The sequence below is a fragment of the Heterocephalus glaber genome, unplaced genomic scaffold (genome assembly GCF_053883595.1).
Source record: "Heterocephalus glaber isolate CG9 unplaced genomic scaffold, H.glaber_assembly_v1.0 deba00001608, whole genome shotgun sequence".
Taxonomy (NCBI): domain Eukaryota; kingdom Metazoa; phylum Chordata; class Mammalia; order Rodentia; family Bathyergidae; genus Heterocephalus; species Heterocephalus glaber.
Genome location: NW_028258379.1, coordinates 12,897,193 through 12,920,570, shown reverse-complemented (window position 1 = coordinate 12,920,570; position 23,378 = coordinate 12,897,193). Strand labels below are relative to the sequence as shown.

The window sequence follows — 23,378 nt, the reverse complement described above, 5'->3', positions numbered from 1 at the left end:
GTAGAAATGTCTTTAAAATGCAGTTATGTGTTTTAAAAGTTACTTAAGCCATCTGGCTTACTAAAGGCAGAGTAATGGCCCTAGCATGTGTCAGGATCCAGAAGGCAAACATCACCGGCCTCAGCTGGAGGAGGCACAAATGCAAGAAAGAAATTACAGGTGACAAAGACAGATTCTTTATGTTCTAATCAGCAGCCCAGATAAGAGGTTCTTTTTTAAAGGCTGTATTACTTCATATTATCTAAGTAAAAAGCAGCTGAGATTAATTGCTGTATAACTTCTGGTTCTCAGCTCTCTTGGGAACACTTCAGTTTACTGGACTGAAATAAACCCATAATCACACTGTGATTTTTGTGATAATTAATGTGTACTTAAATGGCCCACAATTATAATGAAATCACAGAGTTAATCATAAAAGCTAATGGAGAAATACCATATATGTACAAGATGACAATTTCCCTTCTCTTTATAATATAATGCTATTTGATTCTTTAAGAAGAAATTTGTGCTTCTCTTTGCTTCCCAGTGGATTCTAAATACACAGGTAGCTTTCTCCCTCAGTCTATCCAAAATCCAGCCTCTTTCTATCTGCTCTCCCCCCTCCCAACATCTACTTCCTCTGATGCCTCCTCCTGCAGTTCAGCAACCAGGACCTGGTGCCTACACCCTTAGGGGAGTTCTGGAGGGAACAGGGCATTCAGCAGGTGGCTGGTATTGGTAGAGAAAAGGCAGAGGCTGTACAGGGAGGGTGGCAGTAATGACTGCAGGCACACCATTGGACCAGATGACCTCAGATCATTTCTGAGGGGGATCATAGGTATAATTCATCCTCATGCCTACAGACTGAGACTTGGCTCTAGGTGATAAGCAATGACACCCACAGAGTATGAAAAGGGTCATCTGAAGCCCCACTGGGGGCTGCTCACATGCAAGGTGCCCAGAGAATAGGTACTTGTATTCTCCCAGATCAGCATCCCTTTCCCACCCCTCCTCTGTCCTACTTTTCCTACTAACATTGCCGGGTAAACAGATACAATCACTGAAATGAACAAGGGTGACAGCGACCAGAGCAATTCCATGTCCCAGAATTAAGTGGATCTGGTTGACAACCATGTTTTTGGACTGGGGGACATTTGTTCTCTACTCCTCATGTTTCCTTAGCGAGGAAGAAATTTCCATTATATATTCCTGAAGAAAAAGTACAGAAAAATATCCTCTCAATTTTTTCTCTCCTTTTATCACTTGTACTCTGGGGAGGAAAAATGACTTAACTTATTGGTATATTTGAAAGAAGAAATAGAGAAAGCTCAGGCTAGTCCTTCAGTGTCCCTGTCTATGTCAGCCTGTCCTCAGGATATCCATTCTCCGCATTCAGTACACTTACAGAGGTCGGCTCTGCCCTGGGGGAGAAGGCCTCCAGAGACCCATCTCTGCCCAGGAAAGACAAGTTTAACTTGGATTTTGGCCACAGATCCAAGCCATACCCTGTAACCTAGGTTTCAGTGAATGGACTTCAAATGTCTGGCTTCTGCGCCTTACTTTTCAATTGGTTCCAAACTCCTCCCTAATTGGGAAGAAGAGGCCAAGGGCCTTGTCCTCTCTAAAACTCCCACATATTTTTCTATGAAGATGAAATCTCCAGCCCTAAAGGCAACCTGGGTCTGATGTTTTCCAATTACTTAGCACAGAAGAATAATTGGAAATCTCTTCAACAGATAGGTACACCTTCCTACAAGCAGAGTTCTACACGTGGGAGGATCTCTCTTGACTGCTGAAATACATGATTTTCATTATTTTAGAGTGACATTAGTGCCAAAGATGAAACTTACACATACTACATACTACACATAGCACATACTACACATACTTTCTACCCATTTTGTTAGAGATACTAGTGCCAGCTAGAATCCTCACTTTGGCAATCCCACCCTCACTCCATTTCCAAATTCCAGAGCTGTTTCCTCTCTGCAAGGGTCTCTGTTAAGTCCACCTACTTGACTTGTGCTTCTGCTTGCATAAAGATGAATTCCCACTTTCTTGCAAAGGCCCTCTGGAGTCTTGCTAAGTTTTCCTAGTGAGAAATGAAAACCAACAAGAAGGCATTAATCATTGTAAATTAATACTTCGACACCTATGCTTATTACAAGGCAGCCATCCATTTTGCTTAGTCCAAACAAACTAGCAAGGCCTCATATTAAATCCATCGGACATGAAGCCAATTTGAATTTGCACCAGACCCTGCTGTACAGAGCTGAACTATTAATACTCATTTACACATCCATTAAGTTGGAGCCTCTGTGGTTCACTTCTTTCTGTGTTTTACAAAAACTCTACTCACACAGCACTTGTTATAAAGGCTACTGAGAGCAATAGTTTGTAGCTACTGGGGAACGAATGATGGGGTTTTTGCAACCTGTTGGCCATCTCAAAAGCAAAACTAAAGATGGATCTCTCCAGGATGTGTGTTCCAGCAGGCAGCTGGGAAGGTTGAAGGGAAGGAGAACCAGGAGGACTTGGCATCAGTGTGCTTTTTAAAGTAAGGACTCAAAAGTGGATCAAAGGGAGTGTCTGTATTATGATGGTCATGCAAAGAAACTCCAGCTGGACATGGTGGTGCACACCTGCAATCCCAGCACTTGGGAGGCTAAGGCAGGCGGATTGCTGTGACACTGAGGCCAGCCTGGGCTGTGTGGCAAGATCCTATCTCAAAACAAAACTAAACAACAAAAAAGAAAGAAAGAAACAAAGAAAGAAACAAAGAAAGAAACAAAGAAAGAAACAAAGAAAGAAAGAAGGAAGGAAGGAAGGAAAGAAAGGAAGAAAACGAAAGAAAGAAAGAAAGAAAGAGAGGGAGGGAGAGTGAGAAAGAGAGAGAGAAAGAAAGAGGTCATCAGAAAACAGAAAGAAAGAAAAGTAACTGAGGATTATTTTTAGAGAGAAAGGGGAGTATTTTCTCTAAGTTGGCAGACTTACCTAATGGAACATTAGGACAGTGAGGAGGGGAGTTTGACAGCCCCATAATGATCCTCCTAATTCTGATTAATTCAAGGCCAGAGCCTACATTATGCTATGCATTTTCACAGAGTGCACGCCAACACTAATTGATTACCCTCATTAGTGGATTATTAATATAAAATGAGCTTCAATTGAAGAGCATCACACATGAACTCACAGCTCTTACCAAAGCTTGGTGCGCAAGTACTTCTATGAAACTGTCCCTCTGTCTCTTCCACTGTTCCTAGGGAGCCAGGTTGCTAATGGCTAATGTCAATCAAATGGGGGAGTAGTCCTATGAACTATGCTAGTCACATCACAGAGTACTAGGCAGCCATTAAAAATGATAATGTATTGTTGAAATGAAAAGATTCCCCAGATACTACAGTATATGATTAAGGAAAGATATAGCAGACACAATAATGTTTCTGATATGATCTTATTCTTCTATAAAGAAAAAATGTATGTATGGAAAAAGCTTAAGGGGATAATCATAGATTATTTCCTCTTCTTTCTTGGTGGTTCGAATGTTTGTTCTCTATCAAGAGAATATGTAACCAGAAAAATTTAATAACATTACTTTTAATTTGAAAGCATTTTAGAAACAAAATGCTTTTTCAGTTTCTAATCATTTGTATGAGCAATTTTGACACCCCCAAAAACATGTTAATGCCATATTCTTTACAAATACCAGAACAGAAGATTATAGGGTAAGAGAAGAGAAAACAGAATGACAGAATAAAATGTTTCAGGAGTTGATGCTGTCTTATTTCTTTTTTTGGTACTGGGGATCGAACTCAGGACCTTATGCTTGCAAGGCAGGCATGGTGCCACTGAGCTAAATTCCTGGCTCCAGATGCTGTCTTATTTCTATGTATGACCTTTTCTAAAACATGGGAAATATGGGAAGAGAAACACAGGAAACACAAGGGCCATAGCAGTCTGGGTCTTTCCTGAAGTTTGTGTTAGGGAAGTGATGTAGTCATGTACAAGCTCTTTGCCCTGGGTAACACAAAGAGCTAAATAGCAGTCTTTGGAAAGAAGAGTGATATGGCTGCTGGAGCATCTGGGCAGAAGGGTAGGGCCAATCTCCCAGGGTGCAGAGTCATAAAACCATCAGGCCATGTTTGCTTGGGAAGATCATATAATGTTCTCTCATATGATCTGATGTGCAGACTTTAGCCAGGTCCTGAGGCTCTGGACAATCTCCTGCATTGCATCTTTCTCTACTCTTCCTCCCTATTCATAAGTCTGTGATACCAGCAGGATCAAAGTCAGTGGGGAGCCATGTCCAGGGGCTGCTCTCCATTGGCACATGCCTTTGCCTTTGGTAGTGGAGAGGGAATGATGATCTTGTTGGCTTGGTAGGTTTGAGCACAAGCACCCAAGAAAGGCAGGACCTGCAAGCTGGGGGTGGGGGTGGGGGTGGGGTTGTGTTTCTTTTGGAAGATTGTGGTGGTAAAAGTAGGAGGAGCATTTGGAAAGTGGGTGGGTTTGAAGATGCTATTAATGTTGGGCTTCCCAAGGGTGAGTTCTCTGTCATCCCTAATGTGAATTCTCTACTACCTCTTCCCCTAGCTGCTGGCTCTTCAATCATGTCATGGCTCAGGAACACCTCCACTGGATGGCATATGGGGAGAGGAAAGTAGAAGGCACATGAAAGTTCAGACAGTTTTCCTGATTCCCTGTGACTCACATAAAATTCATTTTGGAGGAATGTTTCTGTCAGCCAAAAGTTAAAAATACATTTTAAATTATCTGTGAATCTTCAACTTCTCTGTGTTTTTGTTTCAAATGAAAATGGATATGAGAGTGATAGTGAACCTCTCATTCCTGCAAGGAATCATCACATCTCAGAAAGGAAGATGGAAGAAGAAAGTTAGAACACAGGGAAAGGAAATAACCTCTTGTGACATACATCTTGTCTTATTTTCTCCATTGAATTTTGTCCACACATTCTACCTCTGCTACCAAGCATGGAGCAGTGGGTATAAGGGGTGATCAAAATATACCATGAATGTTTAAATTTTTAAAATTTATTACATTAAAAGACATCAAAAGACACATTGGGGCTGGGGATTTAGCTCAGTGGTTCTGCCGCCTGCTTCGAAAGCACAAGGTCCAGGGTTCGATCTCTGGTACCAAAAAAAAAAAAAAAAAAAGAAAAGACACATTGGCATTAATCTCCCTCAAATTCCCTCTCATTTATCTCATCATTTTTATCAATTTCTGAAGCAGTTCTGGAAATCTTCTTTTGTGAATGTCTTTATGAGGTATGAAAATACAGTGAATGCTTGCTGAGATGCAGAAAGGCAGGCTCATGAAAACATTACAGTGTGTCCTCATCTATCTTATTCACCACATCTGGTGCCATGTGACTTCTGGATCTTCCACAAAGTCAGAATGATCACGAAAGGATAACATTGTGAATTTAGTAAGGACATTAAGGCAGCGCGACAGCACAGCTAAAGACACTCAGGAGAAAAGACACTTCAGAAAGTGGCAAAACAATGAGATAAGTATGTTTGAAGTGAAGGGCAGCATTTTGAGGGAGGCTAAGGTAATGTGTTTTTTATTGTAATAATTTTTAAAAAATTTAAACGTTTGCCATTTTTCCATCACACCTTGTATAAAGATGCAATTTTCATTTTAAAAATTATAAATTTCTCTTTTCCTTTTGGGACAGTTCTGTGAATTTTAACACATAGGTAGGTTTGTAAAGCACCACAACAGTCAGGATGCAGAACGGTACCATCACCTTCCCAAAATCCCTTGTGCTATCCCTTTATAATCACACACTATCCCACCAACAACCACAGCTATTGATTTGTCTTTCCTTGTGATAGTTTTGTCTTCATAAGAGTGCCATAAATGGAATGACTGGCTCAAGACTAGCTTCTTTCATTTAATATAATGTCTCAGATACTCATCCAAGTGATTGCATATATCAGTGGTTCTTTCCTTTTTGATCAGAATGGTATTCCATCATATGGATATACCTTACTTAGTTTAGCCATTCGCATGTTAAAGTGCATTTGGGTTGTTTTCAGTTTTTGGTTATGATGTATGAGGCTGCTATGGACATTAGCGTATAGGTTTTTGTGTGAATATAAGTTTTGATTTCTCTAGGATATGTATGTAGGAGTGGGATCATTTGGTTATATGGTAAGTGCACGTTTAACTTTATAAGAAACTGCCAACCATTTTACAGAGTGGCCACACCATTTTTCCCTCCCACCAGCAATGCAGGGGAGTTAAAGTTGTTCCACATGCTCACCAACTCTTGGTATTATCAGTACTTTTTATTCTAGCCATTCTAACAAAGTTGTGATAACTCACCATGGATTTAATCTGCATTTCCTAAATGACTAGTACCATTGAACATCTTTCCATGTGAGTATCTGTCATCTTTTTTGTCCTCTTTGGTTTAAATGTCTTAAGTCCTTTGCCTATTTTCTATTCTTTTTAAATTTTTCAGGACACATTTTCAGTAATATTGAGTTTTTTTATTGTTGAGCTTTGAGGGTTATTTATATAAAGATACAATTTTACTGTGATGGTAAAAGGAACTGAGATAGAAGAGACTCCCTTCCATTGTCTGAAGGGGACTGGAGGGGGAAAGAAGGAAAGGTACAAGCTTAAACTGAACTGCAGAGATGACATTACTGTTTTCCCACAACACGCCTGAAAAATAATCATACTTACTGCTTCATAATCTGCCAACTCCAGCCTTGCTTTATTCTGCATTGTCCTCTTACAGAGATAGATGGCTGAGGGAAAGAAGAGAAATTATGACATGTATAAAACCAGCAATTCAATGGAATCATAATCCCATCCATCCATGCATCCATCTGTCTACCCATTTATCCAGCCAACCCTTATCATGTGCCCAGCTCTGTCCTGTGAAGAATATATTTTCTAAGTGGAAGTCATGACATCCGACCTCTAGGAATCGTTCTGTAGGGTAGGATCAGATGAGGATCCCATCTGCAAATCTTGAAAGCCCTTTTTCCTTTTCACTCTGTTACTCCCCAAACATTCTCCACTTAGAGTGATCTTTCACAAATATGATCACGATACCCCTGTGCCTAAAATCCCTGCACTGTTTCCTCAGTGGCTTCAGAAGGAATATTGAGACACTCAGGGTGACAATATGGCTCATTATGATCTAGTCTGATTGTCTTGTCAACCTCTTCTCCCCCGACCCCGTCAGATGTTGAGGCCACCAAACTTTCAGTTTCGCTCCTCTGCATATGTGTCCTTTACAAGGAAAATCTCTATCCCTTTTCTATCTGGTGACCTCCTACTAATCTCTGAAAGCCCAGCTCAATGTTCTAGATAACATCCACCTTTCCTCAATCATACAACTTAATGCCATTGCCCTGAATTTGTGTGCTTAGTAGACCATTCCCTGCTCTAAGTTGAAGGCTCTTTAGGGTCAGAGGCTATGTCAACTTTAACCTTGGCCTTAGCACCTGGGCCTGTCATGCCAGATGGAAGGAAACAACAGTGGAGAGAGAAGGCAATTTAGGGTACTCAACTCAGGCTGAGGCAGGCTTCTATACCCTCAGTTGCCAGGGTGTTCTTCCTTGAACATGGCCTTTGTCACTTTCTCTCTCTATCTCTGCTTCTTCTGAGTCTTCCTCCCTCACTAGTGCCAAGTGGAATCATCCCAGGGAAAACAGTGAATGAATGGTATGAAGGAGAAATAGAACATGTAAGAGAGAAGGCCACAGAGAACCTGTGATTGTCTAGCTGTTTGACAGCTTCACCACCCTAAGAGAGCTTTAGTCAATTCCTTGCTGATTAACTAGCTTCCTTAATTTGCTCTGAATAATGTATGGATGGCAGTGTATGATCCTGTAGAAACTTGCAGATAGCAGCCTACTCCCTGCTATACCCAGACTTCTGCTTTCTGTAGTCTGACTGCGTGCCGACAAGGGTCTGTGGTGGTTGTTCCTAAATCTGCTTATGTTAGGCACACTTGCTATTCTAATAATGCAAATTCACTAATTTTTACATACACACATGGTCTTAGACCTTCAGTTGGACCTAATAATGTGAAAGCCATATGCATCCAGTAAAAAACTATACTTCGAATTCCGAATTTTGATCTGTCTTTTCTGGCTAGGAATATGGAGCATGACTCTCTTGAAGCTAGTCAGCCACAGTGAGTCATAGTTCCCAATTAGCCACATGATCATGACAGGCAACAACCTATACTCTTCAGTGTGCTGTGTTGCTAAGTTAGGATGTTTGGTAGGTTAGATGTATTTAATGCATTTTTGACTTACAGTATTTTCAACTGAAGTTGGGCTTATCTGGACGTAACCCCACCATAAGTTGAGGATCATCTTACCAATGAAATTAATGTGATAAGAGAGTTGTTTCTATGAGGACTCAATTGAATAGTTTGGAACAACCTAACTGATAAGTGCTAAGGTGCTGTTGATGAATCTGGTGTAGGTGAGATAGCTCACAAAACTCACAAAAATCTAGGAGAAACCAACATTCAAGTGGTATTGAAAGTGTCTTTAAATTATTGAGGTACTTGAATAATACCCAAACTGGATACTTTATTATGAATGTGGTTTGTTTAAGAAAGAAACTCAAAAATTCTTGGGATCTATGGTCAAACAGAAGTCCTCGGTCCTACCTCAAATACTGTCATATGAATGTTCCATTGCATATTTTACACTCATGATAAGGGATAAGGGATACACATTTCATTTTTATGATTTTTCTATTTACCAACTTTTCCAATGATCCTAGTAGCTGTAGCTGCATCCTATCTGATAAAGGGGTATCTGATATATTAAAAGGTATCTCCTTGAGCCCCTTGGATGACAGACAACTTGTGAAATTGGAGGCAAGTTCAAGCAGGAAAATTGGCCTGTCACCCACCTCACCAGCGCTAGTCTCATTTCCTGTGAGCAGTGCAGGTCACAGGAAGCAGCAGCTGCTTTGACAAAGCTGACAGGGTTGGACAGTGTTTTCTACTGGCCAAATCTAAAACTCATTAAAGGCTCACCTAGATTTGGACTATGGGTTTAATACAGACAGAATCATCCCAGGAAATTTCCAATGCATCTGAGTGAAAATGGGCCAGCCAGGTTGTGAAGGAAAGAACTGCACAAGGAACGTAAAGCTGGTGCCAGTCCTGATGATCATGAGGTCTTGACCACATGCTTCCAGACTGTTTCTCTGTGGTGATGTCACATGTGGGGAGTATGTTCACCAAACTATGGAGCTAGGGTAGCATGTCCTCAGTACAGATCTCCCCAGGTAACAAAATATTAACCACTATCAATACAGTGGAGAAAATATCAACTCCTGGTGACAGTAATACCAATCAGCATAACTACAGTAGTGACATCAACCACCATCATAGTACTAATACAACCACTACTCTAATAACAATAATGCCAACCACCACTACACTAATAACATCAACCACCACTGCTGTGCAATAGCAACCACCATCTTCGTAATGACAATATCATCCACTAATAGTGACAACATCAACTACACCATAGTACTAATTAGCAATCACTGTCCTGATAGCAATATCAACCACTGCCACCACAGTTTTAATAGCAACCACCACCCTAGTAACAAAAATACCAACCATCACCATCATAGTAGTGACAACATCAACCACTCTCATGGAATTGACCCCTTACTATGTGCCACACACCAAACTTTATGTGCATTTCATTTAATCTTAACAAAACAGCACCAAGAGACAAGTAATGTTCTCACTGGGCTTTTAGTGTGAGGTTTCTGAGGCACAGAGAGGTAAGGTAATGTTATGGACTGGATCTTAAGTGTCCCCGAAAAGCTCATGTGTTGAAGATTTGCTACCTACTTCAGTAGTGTTCAGGGTTGAAGCCTCTGGGAGGTGACTGGATCGTGAGGGCTGTGACCTCATGAATGGATTAATCCATTTATGAATTCATAGCTTAATGAGGTATTGGAAGGTAGTGGAAAATTTAGGTGGGGCCTAGTTAGAGGAAGTAGATCATTGGAGGTGTGCCCTTGAAGGGTGTAATCTTGTTCCTAGCCCTTTCCTCCCTCTCTTTCTGCTTCCTGGTTGCCATAAGGTAAGCAACTTTGCTCTATCACATGGTCCCTGTCATGATGTTTTGCCTCACCACAGGCCCAGAAATAATGAAGCAAGATGACCATGGACTGAACCTCTGAAACTGTGAGGTGAAATAAAACTTTCTTCTTTTAAGTTGACTTTCTCAGGTATTTTTGTCACAGCAACAGAAAGCTAACACAGGTAACTTGCTGAGATCACATAGCTTATGTGGTTGGTTGCTCTCGCAATCTGCCATGCTGAGTTCTCTCTTGGTAAATAATTACTGACTTGCTCACTGAACTGCTTTGGAAATACTGGCAAGCACTTTGCATCACGCACCTTGACTTTTCCATCTGATTTGCCAAGAATTCAAAATAATTTTGCTTTCATGACAGCCTAGAATCAGCAATCATTTCTATCCTTGTTCATCTACCCACCAAAAATTATGAAATGGAGAAAATCTGCAGAGAAAGGGAAATAATTCCTTTTTGTATACTGTGTAAGATGGAGTACATATATTTTAATCTTGGGCCCAGGTATCTGCTCTCAACCCTCCCTCTCTTCTCTCCATGGCCTGGAAAAATATTGGATTTCATATTCCCAAGGGTACTTGCTGCTGCATGGAAGCAAGCTGTAATTATTCAATTGCCAGTTGAGACACTGAGAGCCGTATTCCAGCTCCTGAATTGCTTGTTTTATGAGTGGTCAATGCAGCTCCTGCTCTGAGCCAGATTCTTGCTGGACCTGCTCACATCATTTGCGGTGTGGCGGTTTCAGAGAGCCCAAAGTGGTGGCTGTGGATGGCTGAACAGACTGCCCAGAGGCCCTGCCTCATGTGTGAGTGCCAGCCTCCAGGCCCAGAGTTTCACAGCGCAGCAATCTGCTTGCCTTTCACCTCAGGACTTCTCCCAGTGGCTGCTCTCCTCAACCAATGCCTGCTTCAGAGCTGGTGGCTTTTCCCACAGGTCTCCAGGATGGCCTCCCCTAAGCACCACCCAGCTGCAAATCTCATTGTTCCCACTCATGGTGACTGCACCAGCCTCCTGGTTGCAAACAAGCCTTCCAAAAAACCTAGAGAGAATCCTCAGGCTCCCCAAATGTCCACAGCAGCCACCAGGATGCCATGTAAAGGGGCAGGTACGACCGCTTCGGCCTTTAGGCACATCATGCACAGAACAATGGGAGGGCATGGGTGTTGGAGCCACTCAGATCTGAGTTCAAACTCTACTGCTTCCAGGGAGTGTCCGTTGATCACCTTCAATCAAGAACCAGAACCATCAGGAAATATTTATCCAGCACCAACTATGTCTTAGGCATGTGCCATGTCCTGAAGGATATGAGAATGCACAAGATGGGCCAGTTCCTGCCCTCATGGGGTTTACAGTCAACTGGGACTTCAGACAAATGTGATTGTGCTGGGATGTGGCATTTCTGGGCTCAGGTTCTTTATTTTAAGCATAGGGATAGTAGAATTTCTTCTCAGAAATATCAAATAGTCTGTACTGAGAGTACAAAGGGCCAGTAGGTCCCTATCTGGGTAGATATAACTCTCTGCTAATCCAGCTCCCATCTTCTTCCATTTTTAATTTTTCTGGTCCAATGGGGCACCTGTACATCCCTCTCTGGTCTGTCTCTCTTTTCTAATAAGTTCCAACCATCAAAATCACCAACGAGTTCTTAGTGAGTTTTAATCCATCTGTGAGACCAGAAGGGCCAGGGGAAGGTGGCTCCTTGATCCAGCCTTTTTCTGAAACCCTGCCCCAGGAAGGAGCTATCAAAAGTCACTATTCCTTAGTGTTGCAATAGGATCCTCGTTATCCATGGCCCCGCAGAATGAACATATGGATCATCCTTGATAAAAACCTTTCTTCCCTTTTCCCTTTTTCTTTCAGTAACTGCATCTCTCCGTATGCTCTGCCTTCTTCCTTATGTGGACTAGAGAGTTTTTTAGATATCAACAGTGTCAGATAGGGCAGGTAAAGACCCCTGCTCCCCATGCACCCTGGTGACCAGACACCAAGCATTTGTCCTCTGCACGCCGGGGAGTGGTGTAAGCTCTCACCGTAGTCAGTGTTTTCAGGTTCCCAACAGTTTGAAGGCCAGAAGTAAGGAGCCTGCAAAAGAGTGTGTGGTTATCAGGGTGCAGACATGCCCATCCCCATCTCCCCAAACCAGTGAGGTCCCTCCTTTATGACAGGCCCTCTCCCATCTCTTTTTGCCTGACATCATAACAACTTTCTCCTGGTTATGTTTTGTGTGTGGTATTGGAGATGGAACCCAGGGCCTTGCCAGTGTTAGTGAAGTGCTCTACCTTTGAGCTACACCTCCAGCACTTCTGTATTTCAAGACAGGGTCTTGCTAAGTTGCCCAGGCTGGGCTCAAATTTGCCACCCTCCTGCCTCAGCCTCCTAGCTGGGATCACAAGTATGTGCCACCACATTCAACCTTTCTTGTTTTGTTTTGTTTTGTTTTGTTTTGAATAACCTAGCTGAGGCCAGCCACCACTTTAATCTGTGTTGAGAAGTGATATCCAAAGTACGCAAAATATATGTAAAATAAAAAACATTGAAAAACTGAGTGTGTAACTCAGTGTAAAGGCCCTGGGTTTAATCTCCAATACAGAGAAATGGTGGTGGTGGTGGTGGGGGAGACAGAGAGAGAGAGACAGAGAGAGAGATTGATTTAGTTTATGGGGCAAAATTTCTTATCCTGAAACAAGAGAAGTCTAACTCTCTCCTAAAGCCTTTGGTTAGACTTTGGCACACCTTACCCTCTTCTCCAAGCCCTCCAGGGCAGGACCTGGGAGGAGTGGAAACTAGGTGGGGAGGGTGATCAGGTAGTATATGGAATCTTTATCTCAGAAAGGCAGTGAGAGGTAGAAAAGGTGAAGGATGGTGCTCTCAGGCTCTGTAGCCTCAGATTGAGGCTTCCTCCTCCATTTACTAAATGCCACATCAGTCTGAATACCTCAGCTTTCCCATCTGTAAAATGGGTGACACTTAACCTCTTTAGAGGTAAGAACAAACTTTTATAAATTTCTTCACAACAAATAAGGAAATATGCACAAAGTGTCTGCTATGGCCTGAATGTTTGTCTCCCAAACATTTCACCAAATGCACATGGTGAAATCCTGACACCATCTCCAAGGAAATGGCTTTAGGAGATGTGGACTTTGGGAAGTGATTAGCTCATGAGGGTGGAGTCCTCGTGAATGAGATTACTGCCATTATAGAAGAGGCCTGAAAGAGACTCTGTCCCTTCTCTGGAATAGGAGCATGGCTAAAAGGATCATCTAGGAGACACAGAAGATAGAAGACACTAAACCTGCTGATGTCTTGATCTTGGACTCTCCAGCCTCCAGAACTGTGAGAAACAAATTCTGGTGTTTATAAGCTGCCTAGTTTATGGCATTCTGTTACAGCAGCCCAAAAGGATGCTCCTCAAATTACAGTCTCTCACCTAGGGCCTTTTACTATTGTTTAAGTGGGTCAAGGAACATCACAGACACGAGTTCTGTTGGCTTCCCCAGTTCTGGTGAAGGCAGAAGGGTGGTTTCTACAGTACCCTTTGTTTTCCTAGGTAGTTGTAATCTGAGACCAGATGATGATCACAAGCAAAGGTTCTTTAGGAGGTGGAGCCAGCAGGCCTACCTGGAAACGATAGAAGGTACCATCATCCTTCATGGTAAGCACATGGTCTGAGATTGGAAAGATGTAGCCCTGGGCAGCTATAAGGCTTCCCAAGTGTATTGCTTCAACTGTAGGGTGAGAGGAAGAATCAGAAAGCAGGTTATTTAGTTTAAATAAGAGCAAAATGGTAGCCAGGTGTCAAGTGTTATCATTCCTAAATGACAGTGTTGGTGGCATGATTGCTGGTGGAGGTGGTGGGGGGAGAGACACCTACAGTTGGGAAGGGCCATCGTGCATCTGTGGCTCCTCTGGGTCCCAGAGAATCTGCCAATTCTTAACCTCCCAAGCCCCATGTCCTTCCCAAAGAAAGTCAGCTCTAGCTTCATGGTCAAGAGCAGGAGCTTTGGCATAGATACACTTGTATTTAATTAAGTGAGATATTTCACATGAGATGCTTAGCAGTGTCTGGGGCAGGGCAAAGACTCAATAAGCGCTGGCAGCCCTGATTCATCATTTCAGTTTTATCATTCTGTATTTTCAATAGCAGGGAGAATGAGCCCTCCTCACTGCCAGTGCAGACTTGGACCCAACTTCCCCAAGACAATGGTCTCTTTGGTGAGCAGAAGGGTGTCTCTCTTCCCTTATACACATAGGGTAAAATCTCACTTTTTCAGGAAGTTAGAGGAAGGACGGTGGAGTGGGTAGTGACCTAGGGGGGTCAATGTAATAGGAATATGCTTATTAATGGGACAATGAAACTGTTGCCTTATTACCTTAGCATCAGCCATAAATAGATTCACAGTAATAATTAAGAATTTATATTTATCTTGAGTGGAGCTAATACAAGAAAAAGTGCTCCTACCACATATAAGAATCTTTCAGAAATTCATAGTACTTTTACTAGTTAAAATAATTTTTTAGACATGGAATTGATGTGCTCAAGGAGTCTATAACAATTACTAAATTTATTGGCTCAGAATTTTTAAAGATTATTTGCTTTGGCTTTACTTGTAAACTTTTCAAGAGGTTGAATATAACCCAAATGTTTGTCTTGTTAAGAATCATTTATTCCCTTTTGGAAGAAATGTATGTGTATACTTATATTGATGGAATTAAGCTGAATGGACTTTTACTTTACTTGCTTGACCAGTTCTTTTAAAATTGATGAACAATTTCTTTTAATGACCAATTTCTTTTGAAATTCTTCACAGTTGTTCCCTTCTACCAATATTTCCAGAACCCCCATGGACTCCAAAATCTGTGGATGCTCAAGTCCCTTTTATAAAATGGTATAGTATTTGTATATAATCCATGCAATCCTCTCATATACTTTAAATCATCTGTAGATAACTTATAATATAATGTGACCTAATATAATGTGAATCCTATGTAAATAGTTGTTATAGGGTGTTGTTTAGGCAATGACTAGAAAAAAGTCTACATGTTCAGTACAGATACAGTTTTTTCCTGAATATTTTCAATCCAGGTTTGGAAGAATCTGCAGATGCAGACCAGTGATATGGAGGGCTGATTGTACACTTCAAAAATTATGTGCCCAGAAAGAGAAGATTGTCATCATCTGCACCTGCTCCTTTCTCAAAGGAAGGACAAGATCTAGTAAGATGATGACTTTCATATCACCAACATTGGGGCTAAAAATCTTCAGCAAGAATGTTTTTGTTTGGAAATTTGGCAGGAAGAAAGAGAGAATAGAGGGAGGGGCAGATGTCAACTATACCTGGCTTCCCAGGGACTTGATTTGCCTCATCTCTGCTGGGGAATTGCTCTTTCTTCCTCCTACTCATCTACTTCTCAGAAGTCCAAGCTGGGCCCAACATCTGATGTCCTTCTCAGGTCATCAGAATTTAATAGACCTTCGCAGACATGACCTTCATTCAAGGCCCTTCACTGAAGTTTCTTTTCTTTTTTTAATTTTTAATTTTTTTAGTACATGAGGATTCCATAGACCAGAGAATTCTCACCTACTATTAGCCAGGGTAGGGTCCTCCGACCGATGATGATGATGATGATGATGATGATGATGATGATGATGATGATAAATACAATGATTTTTGGAAAGGGGAATAAACCAGTTCTCTCAGAAAAGACCAACATGAAGAATGCTATTCCTTAGTTTATTATCATAATCAAAAGAAACATTGAGTTCACATAAATGCAATTAAACTGATAGATAGTTATCTAGTCTGGGTTTCAGGAGTGGACAATCAAAAGTCCAGCTGTATAAGGAAAACACTTTGGGAAAAGATGAGCATTTACAGTATTTTTTCCCTTGTGAACTAAGAACTTGACTAAAATGAAGATTTATTATTGGTAGTTGCCTGAGTAACCACTAACTAAGGTGGTGAAAAGATTGGGGTTACTTCCACAATGACCCACTTTTCTGGCACTCGGACTCTAGGCAACTATATTTAATTGAACAATATGTAAATTATACTGTTTCATAGTCAACACCAGCTAAGAATGTCAGGTTAAAATACAAGGATGGCTGAAGTGACAACTGATCCCAGCAAGGAATCACAGCTGGAATTCAGACATCTAGGGTGGGCACTTGAAAAATATACTCAGAAAGGATGGTGGTTGGAGCCATTAAACTTGGGGCAAATGAATCTAATAGCTCCTAGGGACCAGCAAGGACGTCAGAGTGGATCCACATTAGATTATAAAGATAAATTTGACTTGCAGGTATCAAGAATATCCAGTTAAGCAAGACAAAGTAATGTATGATAAATTTAGAAATGTATTAATTAATGACATATGAAATATTTAGCTTTATGTATCTAGAATTTTCAATTTTCTGGAGACTTCTCCCTATTTCCTAATTATACTGTAAAATAAGTTTTCTTGTTTATTTTCTGGTGGGAGGATTTTGAAACTGCTTTATTAGCCAGGGTTTTGCAGTTGTTTTTCTGGTAGGGTTTTCCTAATTGAAACGCACAATTAGAGTTGAAAAAACCATCATTCCTTCACTTCTCGCAGAAGCAGAAAACAGAAGGAGTCTTAGCAAATAATTAAACATCTTAATTGTGGATCAGACAATCTAATTTTAAGAGCTGGCTCTAGAAAGCTGTTCAGTGACAGTACTACAACTTATCTTTAATTGCTGTAGCTAAGGAGAATTCATCTCATTTCACACACTATTGTATTGAGCTCTTTGGCATTCTAAATAGTTGCTCTTTTCCTCCAAGGGTGATTTAAATTTGAAGATAGATATTCAGTGAAGAAAGTAAATTAATTTTATTTGTAAATAGAGTGATTTCACAACTTGGAATTCACATTAATAAGCTGGGTTCTCAGGATGCCAGGAGAACCCAGTTTGGAAGTTGGTTACAGGATGTGTACTGATACCAGTGGTCAAGTACCTGGGTCCTCAATCGAAAGGTTCTTCATAAGCCACTGCACAATGTCAGTACCTGCAATGACAAAGCAGTTTCAAGTGACAACTTCATGGGTGTTTAATCCCTGTGGGCAGAAGAAACATTTTTACCTAAGAGAATCTTAATTTCAGTCAGCATACCACCTCTCTTCTATTTCTTCCTTTTGGCCTTAGTGTTGCCCTCACATAACAGAATAGCAAATCCAAACCCAGACATAATCACTCTGTGAGGCCAATTCTTCCATGAGTCATCAGTGTCCTTTCTCCTGATGAGATGTGCCTGGATATCCTCTGGTGTCTCCTCACATGATATGGCCTGAAGCTCATCACCATTTCGATCACTGTCCTCTGTACATGCTCCCTTGTGTTTATTTCCCTTTGAAAACATGGTACCAGAACCCATGCTCTAATAGCAGCACAGTTTACATGGGAGTGGAAGAGTACAATTTTCTGGAAGGTTCTGAACATCTAGTCAGTCTACTTTCATCACCCAAATATTTCATTTTATACCAGTGCAAACCACTGAAGGTGGCTTTGTCACCTAGGGCAGAATATTTGGTGGAGAACAGCCTGAAAGGAATGACATTTTCAGATATCTGAGCCCTACTGTGAGTCTGAGGTTTCAGTGTGAGGGGAAGGGTCTGCTAGTCACTCTCGTGGGCTGCATTTCCAGGAGGCCAGTGGAGATCCAGCAGAGGCATTTAAAGAACAGTGCTGTCTTCTCAGAAATCAAATTTCTCAGAACTTTGTTGGCCAGAAGTAGGACCAGTGCAGGCCGAATAACCTAGACATTTTGTTTCTATCTGTGGGCTGTAACCCTACACAGCATGGCTGCTCTGGTCCCAGCCCACTCTTTCTGGGCTCCTAGTATCTCCAGCTTCACAGACAGGGCCGTAGTGTCCTCTGCATTCAACTGCAAAAGCAGGACCGTTAGCATCTCCCCACTCCCATTCCTGGTTGGCATCTGTGAGCTAACCTTGGATCAAAAACACTCCCATTCATTCACATTCTGAGAGAGAGAGAGAGAGAGAAAGAGAGAGAGAGAGTTCATTTCCTCCAATTACACAAGTTCAACATTTGTCCTAGGAAATGAAGAACAAAACAGAAATCGAAAAAGAACTGTAACCCCAAGTTGGGGGTGGGGGAGAGACTTTAACTTGTTTTTCCCTCAAAAGAAAAATAGTTCTTTTTTGTGGGTTGCCTAGAGACTGTGAGGTTTCCAGCATCTCTCCAATTCTCCCCAGGGCCAGCGGATTATCTTTCTGCTGAGCTTGCCCAACCATTATTTATCACCTGCCAAGATTGATTACTCACCCTGGGACAATGACAGCCCTTCCTTTCCCCTGTTAATTACTGTCATCATTAATATCCATGTCACTAATTAGTATTCATTCACATTGAAACTCCTTCCTTGCTATCATATCCACTAACCCTCCAACCCAACCCTAGTCTCTGGCACCATTGTCTGTGTTTTTACCCGCTTTTTGTTTTAAACACTCAGTCACTGGCCTAATTCCCTTCAGTCCCCAGGACTGAGTCTGCATTCATGCAGCTAAAGATCACATTTAAGTATTTTTTTTGGAAAAAAAAAAGACACAAAAGCCTCTTTCCTTTTCCCCCTAGCATCATGAGGACACCAGAGCTGTTTTTTTCTTCCTGATACAGCCACCATGACAGTCACTGTCTCAGGAGGGGACTTGTGTGACCGTCCTCAGGCCCAGGTGAGACTGAACTAATGCCCATGGCTGTCCTGGGTCATCTCTCACAATCTACAGTGGTTCCACCCCACTGCCATCCCTTACAAGCTGTGGGTACCATTTGGTGGACTTCAGCAAACCCAACAGACAATGTGTAGGGACAGGAGGACATTCTCACAGAGGTGGGGTATTTCAGGCTTCCATGGACTAACCAAGAAGTGGCAAACCTCCAGGCCTGTTCAGGCAGCAAATCATTGTGTGCTTAGCTCCAGGAAGAGGGAAGGAAGGTAAATCTGTCATAATGTTATGTCCTTTAAATGACCTACAATTACTACCCTTTAGAATCAGATAAGAATGGTCCAAATCACCAGCAAGAGAAAGCATTTTTCATTTCTTTTTCCTTTTTTTCCACTCCTTCCCATTCCCCACCAGGTCCAATTATTCTTTCCTCCTTGTTCTAGAAAGAATTTGAAGCATTTTCTTTTCTTTCTAAAACTGATTGTTGCCCTTTGTTAGTATTGTTGAATTCTGGATCACATCTAAGTTGATCTGCTTTGCTGAGGACTTAAAGACAGTGTGTAACGCCATAACAAAGGCAGGAGGGCCATACTTTATTCCTAAAGGTCCCAAGACTCTTGTCTGAAAACTGTCTTTCGAAGCTAGTTTATTAACATATATTGCAGGGATGTGCATGAAATACATCAGAGAGTGCTCTGACCACCCCTGTACTAAACACATGTTTTACTAGTATAGTTAAATATATATATATAGTATATATTTATTTATTATATGAAATTGTGCCTAAATTTCTATATGTGTTATAGGTATGTATTTCAATCATACCTTTTATATATAATCATGTTTGTTGAACAGCTATTTGGGAACAGCCCAAAAGTCTTCTAATGAGGAACTGAATTGTAAATTATGGCTCATTCATACAATAAATATTTATTGAGCATCTATAATATTAAATGGAAAAGCATATTAAGAACAGTATATATTTAAAAATGACATTTTCACAATAGCAAATTTATATTTGTATTCTATTATGTATGCATAAATATATACAGAAATGATGAAAAATTCTGGAAGTATATTTAAATTGTTAACTTTAGGTTGTCTTGGGCAGAGGAGAGGCATCAAATTAAGTGAAACTTGTATTCTCTACATTTTGGTGGTATTCAAAGTTCATAGACCATCATATAACATATTGCACTGGGAAAACCAGTTTCTATTTTAAAGAGCAGAGAAGGAAGTATTGGTTTCTGAGACCAAAGTGGAAAGAGTATGGGAACTTTGAATGGTCTCCCTGTCCTCAGGCCCTGGGCATTTTCTCTTTGCTGGGGAGAGGGCAGAGAAACATGACAGCAGGATTCTCCATGCTTTTTCCTTTAGAGTGGATCTTGATCACGAGGCTCTACCATGGGCCTTGAGCTAGTGGCTCTCTCTGGCCATCTGCTGTCCCCACAGCCTCTGAGATGACTTCTGTCAACTCTAATAGAGGAGTTTACCCACACTCCTGCACCACTTCCTTGTGTTTGGTTACTTACTTATTGGCTAGAGATGACCCAATGATCTCCTTCTGGTGAGTTATCATATTGTATTAACGTTAGATCAATACAAACTTGATTCAAGTGAATTGGTAAGATCTTCCAATACTTAAGGGAATTCTGTTTCTGCTTTGGAGGAGAACCTTATTATACAATTCTAGGTTTTGTCTTTAGGTGTTTTAAGCTCCTCCAAAGACTTGGCATTTGACAGAGGTAGCTTCCTGCCACTAATCAGAACCCAAGGAGATGCAAGTGTGAAGAATTCTCTCCACTTTTCTCAAACCATCAACCTGAGCCCAAATCAATTTGATTAGGGAGAGTTGATAAAAGTCTGATTGCAGTTATCTGCAAATTTCAAGTTACTGGAAATCTGGTAGAATATAGTACTGACAACTGAAGCAATTGATTAGTTAATTATCAATCCTTACCATTTCCTAAGAGTTAAATGTTTCTTGAGCCCAAGCTTCTGCAATTAATGTGCTCACTCTAGTCTCAGTCAAGGTCATGACTCTGTCCACCATTGGATACACCTCAAAGTGAAGAGGGCAGCTTCATTCCACCCATCGAATGGTGTCATATGCAGGTCAGTGCTTATGAAGAGAGAGTGATGATTCATGAATGCCTTCTGTGTACTGGACCAGAGCTGGCCAGCTGACCTTATCATATACTATCCTGGTAATAATTATGCAAAATATGATCATTATTATATCCAGCTAAAAGAGCAGGTCCAGAGAGGCCCAAGGCTATATACTAATACCTATTAGAGCCAGGGCTGGAATCCAGACATTCTCATGCTGAATATAATTTCCACTCTACCATGCTGCCTCTCTTATCTCTGAATAACTTTCCTAGCATTACACAAGAAAAATATTTAGAAATGTGATAGTTTATATTTATTTTTTTTCTGAATCACAGGCATCAATTTAATAATAGTTACTACCATTGTTAGCTATTGAACTAATAATTTATTGAGCACTTCCTATGTTCCAGGCTCTGGAATAATGCTATTATAATAATTCTATGACACAAATAGGTTGCTATTATCTCCATAGAGCAAATGAATAGAGGATATTCTAAGTAGAGAAGTTTGCACAGTTTTAGAATTTCTTTTGTGCCTTAGTTTTAAAAATATTTAAGATGTAACAATCAGCTAGCAGAAGAAGCTTAATTTAAGGGGAAATGTTAAACTGGGCTTTGGGGAATGGGCGTAATGATGAGGTGGCAGTAGGAGAGAAACACTGGAGGGAGAAGTGATATGATGAGAAGTTTAGTGTCATATTTGAGTTGCATTGTTTGGTCAGTGGGCTCCAAGGAAACCCTGATAAGATTTTTTTAATGCTCCCTCATCAAATATATGAAGTAAGAAGGCACATGGTTTGTCACTTATAAACTGTGGGACCCTAGGAAGGTCTTTAAATCAATCTCTATTTCTTCATGTCTGTGGGGAAATTCCACACACTTATGGGAAAATAAACAAGATCATGCACACACACACAAAAAACCCTCCTCACAAAGCCTGGCTCATGGTTTTGCTGAAATAGCCTGTTTATTCGGGGGTCTTCTATCTGCTCTGTGCCTTCCTTTCCTCATAGGAAAGGAGGACAAGGAAATGCTACCTCCCACAGAGGCAGCGAGGATTAAATAAATCCCTGTATTGCAAAGTTAGTGCAGGGTCTGGCACATGATAAGCTCTAACACCCTTTAGCTCTGTGTCGTGTGATTCAAAGACCTCATACTGGGGCCACGTTTCTAACCAAGTCATTGGTATGGCTAGGAGAAACACTGGCAGGTTTGAACTCTTGTGTTATTCCCCTGCTTTTTCCATGTAGGCCTTAGAGTATCTCACAATGCCTTCTAATTGTTTTAGGAAGGGATCTAGAGATGGAAAGCTTGTTGGACAGAATGAGAAATAAAGGAGGAAACTGCAGGAGGCAAACTTTAGTAGCACGATGAGGCCTCATTGAGAGACTATGACTCCTCTCTGGTAGCTTTTCTGACCCTGCTCCTCTGGACACACATTTCCCAGAAAGTGAAGGCAGAGAGAAAATAGGTGGGCTCATTCCAGTTAGTTCAGTTCCATGATGGAGTGAGCATCGTTCTGGTTTTGAGTATTCTGGGCCCTGGCCATCCATATATCCTCATCTCCCTCACCATGTTCTCTTCTCACATGGATCCCCTTTCCATTCCCACAGTGCACGATGTTCTATCCTACCACAGGGCCTTTGCATGCACAATTCCCTGGGCCAGTAACACTCCTCCCCTCAACTTTTGCCTCTACCCGACTCTTGTGCAGCCTTCAGTTCTAACTTCCTAAGAAAGCCTTCATTGCTCTCAAGACCTGCCCAAGGTACTTCCGTTTCTGCAAGCACAGATGAGGTTCTTTCCTTTCAGAGCACTTACCTCAGTTCAGAATTAACCACATGTAGCTCTTTAATCACTGTCCACCTCCTCCCCTGTCTTAGTTTTCTAGGACTGCAATAACAAAGTACCACAAAGTGGGTGGCTCATACAACAGAAATTTACTTTCTCACACTTCTGCAGGCTGGACCTTCAAGACCAAGATGCCAACAGTGTTGATCCCTTCTGAGGGTTGTGAGGAAGAATCAGGCCCTTGCCTCCCCCTAGCTTCTCAGGGTCTCTGGGAAGAATGTGGTGTTCCTTGCCTGTGGAAGCATCGCCCTGATCTCTGCCTTTGTCTCCAAATGGCATTCCTCCTGTGTGTCCATTTCTTTGTCTGTTTCTCCTTTTTATAAGGATACTAGTCCCCTTGGGCTGAGGTCCACTGTAATTGTCTCATCTTGACTAATTACACCTGCAATGACCAGATTTCCAAATAAGGCCACACTCTGAGATCTGGGGAATGAGACTTCAGTATATGAATTGTTGCAGCACAGAATCCAAACTTTAACAACTCTGAATGATTGCTCTGAGGGGAAGGGACCCTGTCACACCATTCTGTCTCTGGCACAGAGGAAACATCTGGCACTGGGGTTTAATAAATGCTCATCTATCCATAGCTGAATTCCAATG

General features: G+C 41.4%; 1 protein-coding gene across 18 annotated transcripts in view; it reads right to left on the bottom strand.

The window, feature by feature from the left end:
* Rgs6 (regulator of G protein signaling 6) overlaps positions 1–23,378 on the bottom strand; it is a 596,709-nt gene that overhangs the window by 88,980 nt on the left and 484,351 nt on the right. For all 18 annotated transcript variants that reach the window (XM_004837270.4, XM_087195071.1, XM_013067441.3 and 15 more), the window contains 5 exons: positions 17,088–17,138; positions 13,729–13,835; positions 12,141–12,192; positions 6,700–6,764; positions 1,995–2,071 (listed from right to left, as the gene is read on the bottom strand). In XM_004837270.4, the coding sequence (XP_004837327.1) occupies positions 1,995–2,071; positions 6,700–6,764; positions 12,141–12,192; positions 13,729–13,835; positions 17,088–17,138 (352 nt within the window). The remainder of the gene's footprint in view (positions 1–1,994; positions 2,072–6,699; positions 6,765–12,140; positions 12,193–13,728; positions 13,836–17,087; positions 17,139–23,378) is intronic.